General features: G+C 39.1%; 1 protein-coding gene across 3 annotated transcripts in view; it reads left to right on the top strand.

Moving 5' to 3' along the window:
- Positions 1 to 14,718, top strand: part of SYNE1 (spectrin repeat containing nuclear envelope protein 1) — a 457,576-nt gene that overhangs the window by 318,380 nt on the left and 124,478 nt on the right. For 2 of the 3 annotated variants that reach the window (XM_060283254.1, XM_060283255.1), the window contains exons 4-8: positions 3,069 to 3,200; positions 6,101 to 6,232; positions 6,434 to 6,589; positions 7,172 to 7,381; positions 11,812 to 11,913. In XM_060283254.1, the coding sequence (XP_060139237.1) occupies positions 3,069 to 3,200; positions 6,101 to 6,232; positions 6,434 to 6,589; positions 7,172 to 7,381; positions 11,812 to 11,913 (732 nt within the window). Of the gene's footprint in view, positions 1 to 3,043; positions 3,201 to 6,100; positions 6,233 to 6,433; positions 6,590 to 7,171; positions 7,382 to 11,811; positions 11,914 to 14,718 lie in introns of all 3 variants that reach the window. The other variant, XM_060283256.2, reaches the window with a different exon arrangement.

The raw sequence follows: 14,718 nt of genomic DNA, 5'->3' as shown, positions 1-14,718 counted from the left end.
AGGAAGATATTCAAGGAAAGAAAAACAAAAAGCAGTAAAAATATTGATACAACTAATAAATATCAATTTAAAAGAATAGGAATGAATACATACAATAGGAATGAATAACATCTACGGTCAGGAATTCCATTAAAATAACCCTAATACTGTACAAATGGCGTTAAAATATAATGGGGTTTTAAAAGTCTCTGTTGTCCTCAGGCTTAAAAATGCTGAGAAGGCCATAAACGTGTGTCTGTATAAATCTAAAACGAGGAACGCTGTTTCGACTCTGAGTAGAGACTTGCCTTCACTTTGCATTTTCTTTTCTGTTCCCAGTTCTTCTGAGATGTTTATTCATCCCTCATAGTTTTCTGAATATTTTTGCCAAACTCTGTTTTTACGAAGAACCCATCCACACATTGCCTCCTCATTGTATGTAGAGTCACGAGAAGCAGCGGTAGGAATATTCTGCAACTTTCTTGCCATGATTTTCTTTTCTTTCCTTGGCCTTTAGCTTTGGAAAGGAGCCAAATGAAAGACAAACAGCTATAAATTGCGCGTTCAAATATAAAAATATTTTAAAGAGAAATTTGCAGTGCAGTACTGGCTTTCTGTAGAACATTTACTCCAAATACTTACACATTCTTTAATTTTTATACAAAATCTTTAGAAAAATCTCCTTTAAATCTAGTTGATGACAGAGCAGCCGTGCCTTTTGGTAAATACACCGAGCAAACAAACAACCATCAATTAAACGCTATCCAGAAGTCAAAAGAAAAATATATGTATATATTTTTAAAAGAACAGAATAACGTTGCTAGGGAAAAACTTTATATATTCAGCCTTCAACATATTAGCTGATTTTCTAAGACTATCAAGTGTGAATTGGTTTATGTCAGAAAATCCCTGTGGGATGGGCATGGTTTGCTTCATGGCTACAAATTTAATAAATAAAGAATAAGTACTGTGTGACGTACAGGAGTATTGATGGAGGAGTCCTTCCAAGATCACTAAGGAAACTCAACTGGAAATTAATTGATATAAATATCAAAGGAAAAGAAGAATATTTTCTATGGGAAACGAAAGGCTGTGTTCTTATTTAAGACTAATTTGCTGGTGGCATTATATATGTGTCAATGCTTAAACATAAGAATATATACATATTAAATATCCCCGGGAGGTTTTTTTTTTTTTCCTTTTTTGGCCACGCGGCTTGCGGGATCTTAGTTCCCTGACCAGGATTGCACCCAAGCCCTTTGCACTGAAAGCGGAGTCCTAACCACTGGACCGCCAAGGAATTCCCAGATATCCCCAGGTTTTATACTAAATTGTTATGCAAATATAAATGAATTAAAAGTGACGCACTGCAGTCCACCACCCCAAAAAACAGCACAATAAAGAAATTTAATTTCAGAAGAATTTTAAAACTTGTTTTTTATTTAAAATGCTTTTTAAAAAGCAGAAAAATCCTTAGGGAATTCCTTGGCAGTCCAGTGGTTAGGACTCTGTACTCTCACTGCCGAGGGCCCAGGTTTGATCCCTGGTCAGGGAACTAAGATCCCACAAGCCGTGGGATGAGGCCAAAGGGGAAAAAAAAAAAAGGCAGAAAAATCCAGAGACTAATATAGCAAAATTAGAGGTATCAATTTTATTTTGATATTTTTTCACTCAGCATTACTTTTTTAGATCAATCCATGTTGATACATATAGATCTAGTTTTTTCATTTTAACTGCTTAACAGTATTTTAACTTGTAACTATAACAACTTACCCATTTTCTTATTGATGGGCCTTTATATTGTTGCCATTTTTTTTTGTTTGTTTTTTGCTATTACTAGCATTGTTGAACTTAACCTCTTAACATGTCTTTAAGTGTGCAGGTAAGAAAGATTCTGTTATATCCTAGAAGTAGAAGTGCTGCATCATAGCCTTATAGATAATTTTTTAAGGTTTACTTCAACAGACCTACCTAAAGAAACTATTGTATTCAATGCTTATTCTGAAAAGAATTGGCTTTGGGGTAGTGTATAGTATTATTCTGCCAATGAACTGGTTATTTTTTTTCTTCACTTGAGCAAAAGTTTCCATCAAAGTAATAGTAATGGCTATCTAGTATGGCTTTCGGCTGGTTCTAGTTAGGACTTCAAGACCCCTGACAAACTAGGACCTATTGGAACTTGGGTCCCCCAGGTTCTTATCATTGCCATTACCATTATCATTAGGCCGCATTGACTGAGTGGCTGTTTTTGACCAGATAGGGTTATAGGCATTATGCATATCTTCTCTAAATTTAATTCTCATACTTCCGCAAGATAGGTACTATCTTCATTTTAAAGATGAGAAGATTGGACTCCCCTGGCGATCCAGTGGTTAAGACTCCACGCTTCCAATGCAGGGGGCCGGGGTTCGATCCCTGGTCGGTGAACTAAGATCCCACGTGCCGCACGGCACAGCCAAAAGAATAAAAAAAAATAAAGATGAGGAAATTGAGGCTCTGAGAAGTGAAGTGACTTACTCAAAGTCACAAATCTCATGTGCTGGAACAGGGAACCCAGATCTGTCTCACCCCCAGAGCCATAGTCTCAGATGCTACCTTATGCCTCTCTTTAAGGATGACCCTTCCACATTCTGTACTCCTATTGCATGTCCTGAAACCTGTTCTGTAGTATTTTCCTTGGACTCAGGGTGAAAACTCTCAATAGACTAGGCAGCATTTTTAGGGCTTTTGAATCAGTTTGTGGGCTATTTGTCAAAGGATACAAGTCTTATCGTCTGCTTTCTGGTTCTAAAAGTTACAGTTATTTTTATCTTTAATGCTGAGCTGTTTTCAGTGTATTTTTTTAATTATTGTGTTCATGGTTCAATTATATGAGTAAGAATATACTTGCTTTACTATTAGTCTCAAGTTTTCTATTTTAATTTATATTTTTAAAGTATAAGCTAATGACTGAAATAATCTGGTTGCAATTTTAGAAGCCAGATCTAGTACACATAATAAATTACCTAGAACTTATTGCCTTTTTACACACATTGTAAACTTAGATTATTTATTCTTCTAATAGCGAAAAACCTGATGTGTTATCCCAGGAGTTGGGGATGGAAGGGCAGAAATCACCTGCTGAAGACCAGATGAGAATGAAATGGGAAAGCCTCCATCAGGAATTTAGCACCAAGCAGAAACTGCTTCAGAATGTTCTGCAACACGAACAAGAGCAAGTGGTATCGAACGTTTTGCTTTTACATATTAACTGATATAAAAGATGTACAGCTTATGCTATGGGAGGGAATATAACTGTGCAACAACCTATATTTCATTATCAATTCCAAAATAAGACATAAAAAAATTACTCATCCTACACTCTTCTTAACAAGCCTGTTTCACATATCTCTTTATAATGATATGTGGAAGTTTATTTGACTTCTAGATACTGTTTTCCTCAGAGAAGATTAATATCTGATGACTCATTAGCGTAAACCATTAAATTTCAAATGGACCCCCCCCTTTTTTCCCACAACTTTGAAAATTAAGGATATACACATCCAGGCCAAAAAAAAAGCTACAAATTTGTCAGTAAGTTATCAAGTTATCTTATTTTCTTTTGCTACTTCCAGTATTTAATCATTTCCGAAGATCTTACTGGGAAACACACTGGGACCCCAGTGGAGCTAAAGGGAGGGGAATTCAAGGGTCAGTTACAGTGGTCATTGGCCCATCTGTAGGCTGGTTCCCAAGATGGGTGGATACTCGTGATGTTGGACTTGGTTCCAACAAGCAAGCCAAATCCAGTGGAATTAAATATAGCAATAGAAGGTTCCAGATCGATAATAGCTATGAGTTCACCCTAAGCAGAAGCCTGAGAACAACAGAGAGTCAGAGGGATTCACCCCTTAAGAGCTAGTCAGGGAAGCCTGTGATGCTCACCACAGCTGTGGCCCAGCAGGATGCTGAAGATAGAAGCCTAGCCCAGGTCCTGGGTCAGCCCTGCTCTGGCCGTCCCACCACGGAGGTATCATCAGAGCAAGTTCTAAGACCTTCACTGTGGATCTGGGGAAGCTGCTGTTTTCACTGCTCTGCTCCGGACTAGCTTAGGAGCTGGGAGAGGCTGACCCTGGAAGAGAAAGGGTATCAATAATTACAGAGGAGGGAAAGGCAGGAGCTGACAAAGCAGGCACTGTAGGGCAGGTACACCTTGCCAGGATCACCTGAAAGGGGGATGTCTAAAGGTGCCCCATCTGCTGAGAGCCGTGCGTAAGTCGTACAGAGCCATTCACCTCTGTTTACAGCCTCTTGTGGCATTCACACCTTCTCACTCCCTGGCCAGGGCCTTCTTTGCCTCTGTCCACAGGACCATCACCAGCTCTGGCCCTGGAGAATAGAAAGCCCTCCCTTTCCAGAGGCAGTTGTCTCGAAATCATACTCCACCCTGGCACACAGGGCCCACCCTGGCACACAGGGCCCTTATACCTTTTGCATGGACCTCCTACCTGTGTTTGAATGAATCCTTCTTCACACCCCGATCAAACATTCCTCAGACTCATGGCTTGAGTTCTTGATTGCCGACGTAGATCTCCTGGACCTCAGAACAGCACTGTTCATGTTATAGGATTTCCCCATTCCTTTGTCTGTAAGTGGTATTTACAGTCCTAAATGGTGGACTGCAGCCTTTTCTGACTCTCCTAAGTCAGATAAATCTGGGATATTTCTAGTCACATTCCATGCTTACTTACTACTATTCATTCGTGAAATGCCCGACCCCTGATTCTGCCTCTTGTCCATTCATCTTAAACACTTGCATGGGTCACCCATCCAGCATTGCTGACCTGGACGTCTCCACCATACCTGCTCTCATCTGGGAGAGCTGCTTTTTCTCTCAGTGCCCTGTCAGCACTTTCTTCTCTTTGGTGAGAAGAGGTGAGAGAAAAGTACAGGAAGAAGTAGTCCGGCTGTGAGTTTCCAGAAAGAAAGGGAATGATCTATTAGGAACATATTTTGTGTTCTAGGTGTTAACATAACAATGCTGTGGTGAGGTTGACATTACCTCTCTTCGTAGATTAGTCAGCTAAGGCTTGGAGAGATTAGATAATTTCTCAGGGTCTTGTGACTAAGAAGAGGCCAAACTGGGTTGGAGATGCAGGTCTGTTTAACTCTGAAGTCCCTCATTTTTCATGTTACCTTACTGACAATTTTGTACACTTGGATGATATACTTAACTAATCTCAAGTGTAAAAACAGGCACTTTTTTTTGCCTCAAGTTCATTAGGTCAAAAGGCATCAGTCTTTCAGAGCAATGTTTCTTTGTTCACTTCCACTGTATTTAGCATCTCTGCAGAATACCTGGCCTCAGGATGAGATATGGCTTCTGCTCCTAGGAACCTGTAACCCAACTAAGGAAATACTTGAGACATTTCTGACAAATTAAGCAGCTGGGGAGGCTCCATTAGCGGGAATTAAAAAGGAAACAAAAGTAAAAAAAAAAAAAAAAAGTGGAAAGTGGCTAGAAGAGGTGTGGAATTTAAGGCAGTGGATTATAAAGAGATGCTGGGTGGTGAGCATCCAGCCACAGTGGGGAATGAGCCTGGCATGTGTAGAGGATAATGAGTTAATCAGCCTGAAAAGTAAGGACAAGATGAGGTGTTCTAAAAAATTACAGGACACTGAGTTTGAGCAGAAACATCATTAAAACGTTTGAGTGCGAGGCCATATCATAGTCCTTACTGGGGAGACATTGTGTTTGCCTAAAAGAGTTTAGGGGGGAAGTAAAGGAATCATGAAAGCAAAGGGATCAGTCTAGTTCTGGTATTTCGGCTGAATTATTTCATCATGGGTTGTGCTAAAACCAAGATTAAGTTGAGAGGAAGGCTATGATAAGAATTCAGGCATTTTTTCCCACTATTTTCTTTTCTCTCTTTCTTTTTTTCTCGGTCCATCAGGGAAACATTGCCATTGCTGGATCTGGTCATCATGTTTAGTGGACATGGTGTGTTGTAAGGTGGTTTTTCTCCAGCAGAGGTTTCCATAAACACAGTTTTCCCAGCATCCGCTTCAGTGTTCATTTCTAAATGAGAACACCTGGATAGAGTACAACTGGTCCTAACTAAGCTCTCCTGTCTGCCTACAGCTTTACAGCAGGCCAAATCGGCTCCTGTCTGGCATGCCACTGTACAAAGGGGACGGACAGGCCCAGGATAAATCCGCGGTGACGTCTTTGCTGGATGGATTGAACCAGGCCTTCGAGGAGGTTTCAGCCCAGGTAGGGTGGTGCGCTTGGTCTCCTTGTGGATCTGGGATCCCAGGGGGTTGCTCCACCCCAGGGTGTGAGCTGTTGAGACCCAGCGCTAGTGATTAGCCCCGGAAAGGCAGAGCCACTGGACCCCAGCATCTCATCCTGGTATTTTTCTTTGATTCCTCAAAACACTGTAATTAATCCTTTGTTCCTTCCTTTTTTTCTCAGGGTGGAGGGACAAAGAGGCAGAACACTGACTTGGAACAGAAGCTATACGACGGGGTCTCGGCTACCTCTACGTGGCTGGATGATGTAGAGGATCGCTTATTTGCTGCCACAGCGCTTCTACCAGCAGAGGCGGAAACTTGCCTCTTTAACCAAGAGGTAAGCTTGGCAGCCCGTGTCTGTGGGTGTATGACATTACGCGGTACCTGAAATGCTGACATCGGATAATTAATGTTACGTGTAAAGAAGGTCAAGCATAAAACAGTTCTAATAAGGGACAAATGAGGTGTATTTCCAAGCAACATAATGCAGAAAAGAATTGCCTAAATATAAAAAGCTGTCAAAGATATTTATGTTGTGTAGTTTTATTCTTTGTCTTGTGTATGTGGGAGGTGGAAGAAACTGAGGACTCCGTGGGAACCCTGCTGTATATGGCAAAGCTTCCCCATGTGAAACACAGACTAAAAATAAGAATTATGAATTTCTAAATGGCACTTTAGAAAACTCATCTTTTCACCAAATATTATATATTAGTATTAGCAAATGATGTGAAGTTTCTGAGGAAAATAACAGTAACTTGCCTAATATTTACAGAAGTGTATGAAGTGGTCCAACTTGCCTTAGATATAATTATCACTGAGCAGTATGAGAGATATAGTGGACTTCCTATGAGGAAATGACTCGATCTGTATGTAAATTCATGGATCTAAACATTGAAATGCACTTTCTTAACAACCCCAGACTCTTGCCAAAGATATTAAGGAAATGTCTGAAGAAATGGATAAGAACAAGAACTTGTTTTCCCAAGCCTTTCCAGAGAATGGTGATAACCGAGATGTTATCGAAGACACTTTGGGTTGTCTTTTGGGCAGATTGTCTTTGCTAGACTCAGTAGTAAATCAACGATGTCATCAGATGAAGGAAAGACTTCAGCAAATACTAAATTTCCAGGTAAGACATTATCAAGAGATGTTTCACCATTTTCCAGCTACCTTCAACAATAAACAGGATCTTATCGAGGTATGATATAGACCTACCTATATACCTATCAAGGTATATAGATATAGACCTACCTTTTATATAGATATAGACCTACCTTTTATATAGATATAGACCTACGTTTTTTTTCAAAGGTACATAGGGCAAGAACATTACAGAAAAACAAGGGGGTTGAACTCAAGGAATAGAAAACAAAGTTTGATGCTCCTAGAAGTGGAAGGTTGAGAAAATCAGCCAACCAAACTTAGGGCTGAATAGAACTTTAAATTCAACCAGTGAAGCTCATATATATGGCATATTATAATGATAATTTCCAGTTGATAAAACTGGAGTTTAAAACATAAGACCAAAGAAACATGCAGGAAGTAATAAAAAGCATCCTTTGGGAATACTTACATTCTAATTGAATTTTATTTGTAGCGAACACAGAAGACTTATAAAATAGATTCATGTAATACATGTAATTAGGACCAAGGGGTTGATGTAAAATTTTGATTTCCAAAAAAATACTGTAAAGTGTCAAGTAAACATACCACTAGCCAGGAAATGTGGAATTTTCTAGATATTCATCTAGAGGGACAAATTATCATTGCCTTCCAGTAGTTTACATTCTTAAAACTATAAACTAAAATTATCACAAACATTTGTGTATCATTTCTCTACTCACAAGAAATCTTCACATGTATTATTGACATAATAATAATATTATGATTTTTATCACCTACTGCTGTATAACCTTAGCTGCTTCTCTGACCTAAGTATCCTCAACTATTAAACCATGCCCAAGGTAACTACCTTTTAGGGCTTTGTGAGGACAAAATGAGTTAAAATGTGTAAAATACTGTAAACAGTGTCTGAAACGTAGTAAGCACTCAGCAAGTTTTGTTACTGTTGCTGCAATTAATAGTAGTATTTATGATAATAGATATAGGCTCTAAAACCAGTGGAAAAGTTAAATTATTTCTCCAAGGTTATTTAACCATCAAGAACTGGAGCCAGGATTTGACTCAAAGAATGTTTGTATATTTTATATTGTTAGGATGATGGCGGGGGAGTTGGAGAAAAGTAGACTTATTCAAGATATATTTGGAAGGCAGAATCAATAGGGGAGCGTCTGTTTGGATCTGGGCAACAAGAGAAAGGGGCACTGCTGAGGAACTCCAGGGACTCTGACGTGAGCATCTGGGGGGCATTGGCTGACAGAAAAGACAGGTGGGAGCAGTGCCATGGACCAAGGGGCAAGACTGGGTCGTTAGCAGTACCACTGGCTGGGCAAGGATATCGGGTAGAATTATACTCAGGTGAATAGTCGCAAGTCTGTGGCTTAGAAGAATGACCTGCATTGGATATTTGCATTTGTATCTGTTATGCTGTGTAGTACACAGAGAGGAAAGAGCATTTCCCTTTCAGTTAGAAAACCTGGGGTTGATTATTTGGGTATTTTGTCTTGAATGCAAGATCTGATTGCATGTGCATCTGTACATAGTATGTCTCAAATCAGCTAAACTGTTGTGCAACTTACGGAAACTTGTTTCCTTACTCTAAAATTCCTCTTGCATAAAATAACACACTGAGTTTTCATAGCATTCTAGTCAATTGGCCATGAATGAGGTGGGTTAAAAGTGCAAATGGGTGTATCACCAGGAGGTATGTTTCCCTTTTTCAAATTGCGTTCTCTATGCTAGTGTCTCTGGTACTTTTCAGTTGTTATTGGTAATCATAGCCAGTCAGAGTAAAAACTGAACTAAGCACGAATACTCTGGAACTTATTTTGGGTAGAGGATCAAGAGAAGAACAAGTAATCTTGAAATTCTCTTTTAATCATCTTCTCTATTTTTCTCTGCCAACAAGTTTCTACTTGCTGGTGGCCAGCTCACAAACAAAAACTGACATTTCAAAATGTCTGTGCTCCAATTTAATTGAGAGAAGGAGTTCCAATGTTAATATAATTAAAAGTCAAGTCACAAACCATTTTACTTTGCACTGAGCACCTGGTATACTCTCAGTGCTCAGCGCTTATTGGAATGGTAGCCTTCGTTTTACAGTTAACTTTTTTTTTTTTTTTTTTTTTTTTGCGGTACGCGGGCCTCTCACTGTTGTGGCCTCTCCCGTTGTGGAGCACAGGCTCCGGACGCGCAGGCTCAGCGGCCACGGCTCACGGGCCCAGCCGCTCCGTGGCATGTGGGATCTTCCTGGACCGGGGCACGAACCCGCGTCCCCTGCATCGGCAGGCGGACTCTCAACCACTGTGCTACCAGGGAAGCTCCCAGTTAACTTTTGAGTATTAGCTTTTGCCAGATGTTAACGTTATCCTGTACCCAACAGACAATCTGGAAAATGGGTAGATGTTATGTTGAAGTATGTTATCTACATGGAATCACAAGTTAATTATCACCTATTCTGTATTTTTAAAACTTTTATTCATAGACTTAAACCCAAATAAATTTCCTAGACATTTTTATAGTTGAATATTTTATTTAAAAAGTAAAAAATGAAAGAATTTCTTACTGAATGAGCAGGGCAACACAAATGATTTTAAAACTTGAAGCTTCCTGTTTCTCAGACAGCTAGAAGCCCACCTCTTTATGCCCTACAAGTAGTTCCAGAAACTGTAAGAAAAAAATTGTGATGTCTGTTATGTGTGTAGTATATAGATACCTTAAATACCCTGCTGTATCACAAGTGTGGTATTAAGAAATGGTTAAAGCCTTTGGATTTTCATTCTTAAGAAAATACCAACGTCCATATGGTTATAAGCACCTCTTAAAGTCCTTTATTTAGTAATTTTTAAATCAGTCATATTCTCTGCTTTACTTTCTTCTTGGCTAGTCTCGTCTAGTAATTAGCGCAGCTTCTAGAAATGTGAACTCTGTTCTCTATTACCTGGAGTAGAATATGATTAATCTAGAAAATGTGCTATTAAAAATGTAAAGATGATATACAGGAAATACATATACCCTCTTCATTTCTAACCCACCTTTATACTTATCTACTCATTTAGATTAACGGAACTAATGTTTTTCTAAATACAGGTAGGTAATAAGGACTTTACTTCTTTTGAATCTGTTCAAATGAATGGGAACCTCTTTTCTTATGCATATGAACAGATAAATGTATCATGGTTCTAATGGCCCACGTGGCCTTACCCTGAGCACAGCTGATGACACAAGCATTATCATAACTCATAAGCAGAACCCTTGTTTCTGGCATCGTTTTTCCAGTGCTGTTCTTATAATTTCTCGTCTAGTCTGCAGCTAGGCTTGCAGATTGGTTTGGGTTTTGGTTAGTGGCAGCTGCTTCCTCTTAGGACCGTATGCTTTTCTCTAAATCTCACGTTCAGTTCTATTTCTTCTTTTCTTTTTAAACTGCATAATACACCTACTCTTTTCCTTCAGCCTCATATTTTGTGTTATAATGCTGCCATGTATCCTTAAAGACTTCTTTTCTTCTTTGGTGTGATTATCCTTCTACTCATGAGACAGTCAGAATTTTTGCATCTTGGTACCATACACACATGTGATCAACTCCCGCTGAAGAGAATGTGATAAGTCAGGCTTCAGCCTATGATGAGCAACCAGCCCATCACAGCAGTTTCTAACTAATAAGAAATAGAGCTTACTTGTTGATATTTCAGGAGAAAAATTAAAAATGTTATAATTCAAGCTTTGTTCTAGTTCATTATTCCTTTTAGAATTGAGTATCAAAAAGTCTGAGAGTTATCTCCTTTCTGTACAGAGTTAACTCAATATAAGTATATTTGGACATTTAAATGAGTAACGTTTATGAGTAGGCTTAGCTAAGATTTTTTTGTGTTGTCTTTTCATATGTCTTTGGTCACTGTGAATAATGTTTATCTTCTAAACTTCTGGATGGCTTTTTATAAGCTTGTGCAAATTCTTTGAAAATAAGAGAAAGAAGGAAGTGAGGGAGAGAGGGAAGGAGAGGAGAGAGGAAAAAAAGGATCATAATTATTCTTAAGAATAATATTTTTCCCCCAAACACAACACCACCTCCAGGTTGTTTTACTAGCTAGAAGTCCTTAGTGTAATATTTCTGCTGCAATGTTTAAATGTGCTCCTTTATTACAGAAATAACAAGAACATTTGGGTGACCAATATTGCTTTTTATTTGTGTACTTCGTCTCCATCTGTGTTGTGTTGGAAATGCTTTGTATAACAAATTCTAGCACTTGGTGTAAATTTTTTAGCACTTGTATAAATTGTTACCAGTTCCTTTTACCTTCCCATAAGATAATATTGTTTCTTCTGGAAACAATTAAATTCCTACCCCTGTATATTATTTCTAAGAATGTGTGTTATATTTACAGCCATTTTGAATTTCCTGTTACACATGTTAAGCCTTCCTGTTGCTTTCCTCCTCAGAATGATCTGAAGGTGCTGTTTGCATCACTGGCTGACCACAAATACATCATTCTGCAGAAACTGGCAAATGTGTTTGAACAGCCTGTGGCAGAGCAAATAGAGGTATTTACAGCCGCCTTTTTCCATAAGAGCAAGTGCGATGAGTAGATCTGATTTACTATGAAATTCCACATATTCTTTGGAATATTAATGGCTTACTGTAGCATTTTTGTTTGTCATCTATTTTGTTTTTAAGTACCAGGTTTACAGATTACATTGACTCTGTCACTTACTTCTGTGTGTAACCAGGAAATGTGAGAGAGGAAAAGGTGTTAGTGACAGATGCTGACCTGAAGGTGTTTGCCACCTAACCATGAGATTAGACATGAACCTCAATGACACTCGACAGGGAGTCAGACCGTCCTGGTAGCGTTACACATGAAGCACTATGGATGTTTAGAAGCTGGGAGATTACCTTCAGCGGTGGTAGGATTAGGGAAAATTTTGTAAAGGGAAATTCGAACTGGACTTAGAAGTTTGGACACACAGAGACTGGGAAGAAAGGTGTTCTAGTAAAGAGAACAGCAAGAACAAAGGCATAAATGTTAGACCATTCAGGGCACTTCGGGAGAAAAGCAAGTAATCCTGTTTGACTGAACTGAACAATGAACAAAGGTGATTGAGGGGAAGTAGGGTTCAAAGAGGAAATTTGAAGCAACTTATAGAGGCTGTTGAATGTCAGAGAATTTGGACCTTGTTCTACAAACGAGTGGTCAACTGTATTGCTCGCGCACTTCATTGGTTAAAACAATAAGCACACACCACAAATATATGTGTATTTACTTATTTATAAATTATAAGCAGGCACTGTGTTATAAAGCATACACACAACTGAAAATTAAAAACGCATGTGGTTGTATATAAAGGAAAGACATAGTGTTTCATTCTCATCAATCATCTTAAACACTTTTGGGTACTTTGGGGTGAGTACCTTGGAGACCACTGGCAGTGGAAAGTCACTAGGGATGTTTGGGGGTGAGGATAAGTGTCAGTGCCAACTCCTGCATCTGGTGCTTGACATGACAGCTCAGGAGGAGGGAGGCAATGGGAAGGATGTTACACAGAACATCCCATTTCATAAACTAAGTAATGATGAAAATGTGTGCTTTAATGGAATTGCATACCCTAGTTTCAGTAGACCTCTAATGGTTCTGTGGGTAGAGGCCATAGGGAATCACCTGAAATACAGACCACCTCAAATACTTCCCTATAGGATGAGATATCTAGATCTCTCTCCCTCTCTGACCATCTAAAACAGTTTGCAAAATTATATTTGAATATGTATCTTTCTGCGCCCTAATTTCATCTGTTTTTTAACAGAGATCCCTCATTCTTCCCAAATTGAAAATCATTCTTCTGCATCATAACTTCTACTTGAAAGGACCCCTTTTTATTTTTTATTTTTGGCTTATAATGTACCCAATCCCAAGCAGAATTTGAGCAGCCATAAGAGTGCTTTGCCTTGAATTTCTAATGTGAAATTTAGGATACGTATGATCACAAGTAACACTTTTACTGACTATTGACCAATACAACCAATGTAAATCCCAGAGATAAAAATAAATTACTCCTGATTTCGCTGAATAAATGGAAAGCAACTCAAAAAGTGCTAATCCCATCCCTACCCTCCTTGGGTTAAAGAGGTAACAGTAGCAGAAGCATGGGGATATATTCATCTTTTGAGTCGTGTCATTCTGACCTAGAACAGACCTGTTGCCCCATAAGCCTGTTGCACAGCTGTCTTCTTCAATCTCCCTTTACTACCGTTCTGAGAATTTCTTTCACTTCTCCCTTCTGCTGGGTCTTCTCTTTGCTGAGCTTCAGGTCTTTCTCTTTACTGTATTGCTTCCTTGTTTCCTTAGTGCGCATCCTTACTAAGAAAGGATGCGTGCTACATAGAGTTTTCAATGTTTTGCGTGTCTGGAAATGTTCCAGTCATATGCTCACATACTACTCATAGCCAGGCTCTTTATACAATCCTTGGTCAGTTCTTTACAGAGTTTGGAGGCTTTTGCTCCATTGTTTTCTAGCTTCCAGCGTTGGCTTGAGGAATTGAAAATTGTTCTAATTCCCGAAGGTCTCAGAGTTCTGAAATTTCACAGTGACATGCCTTGGGGATGGTCTGTTTCATCCACCGGGCTGGGGGCTCAGTGGGCTCTTTTGATCTGGCAGCTCTCATCTTTCTATTCTGGAACATTTTCTAAGAGTTATTTAAATAGTTTTCATCCCTCTATTTTATCTGTCTCCCTTTCTGAAACTCCTTTTAGGCAGATGCTGGATGTTCTGGTCCAATCCTCTAACTTTCTTATCGAGGGACATGTCTCTCTTTGTCTTTTTGCTCTGCTTTCTGGAAACTTCCTCAGTTTCAACTCTAAACTTTTCTGTTGACTTCTGCATATCTGCTCTCATGCATTTAATCTTCTCAGAGACTGGGAAGTACTATCCACTTTGGGGTAGTATCCTGTTCTTTTTCAAATAGATGCATTGTCTTTTATAATCTCTCTGGTATATTAGTGATTTGGGGGTTGAAAGGGTTTTGGGGGGACTTGGGGGGAGTTTTTTATTTGTTGGTTTTTCCTGTATAATCTATTCCCCTCCGGGTTGCTTTTAATTTGTTGGCCTATTTTGGTCTCCGTCTTTCATGTTAGAGGCTTTTCTCAGCTATTTGTAAATGCTTTGTTGTCTCTTTACATTTAGGATGAGAGACGGAATGGGAACTTCATGAATGGATGGGGCTTGACAATTTTGAGATTTATGGAAGGATGATCTGTGTGGGCTATTGGAGAATCCTTGTGTCAAACTTTTTAGGTCTTTTCTGTTGGTCTTTTCATATTCTCCCGCCCACCGCCTTCTGTCTGGAGAGTAGAA

This window comes from Globicephala melas, chromosome 14 (assembly GCF_963455315.2).
Source record: "Globicephala melas chromosome 14, mGloMel1.2, whole genome shotgun sequence".
Classification (NCBI taxonomy): Eukaryota; Metazoa; Chordata; class Mammalia; order Artiodactyla; family Delphinidae; genus Globicephala; species Globicephala melas.
The sequence above is the reverse complement of the archived record's forward strand: the minus strand, read 5'-3'. Positions and strand labels throughout refer to the sequence as shown.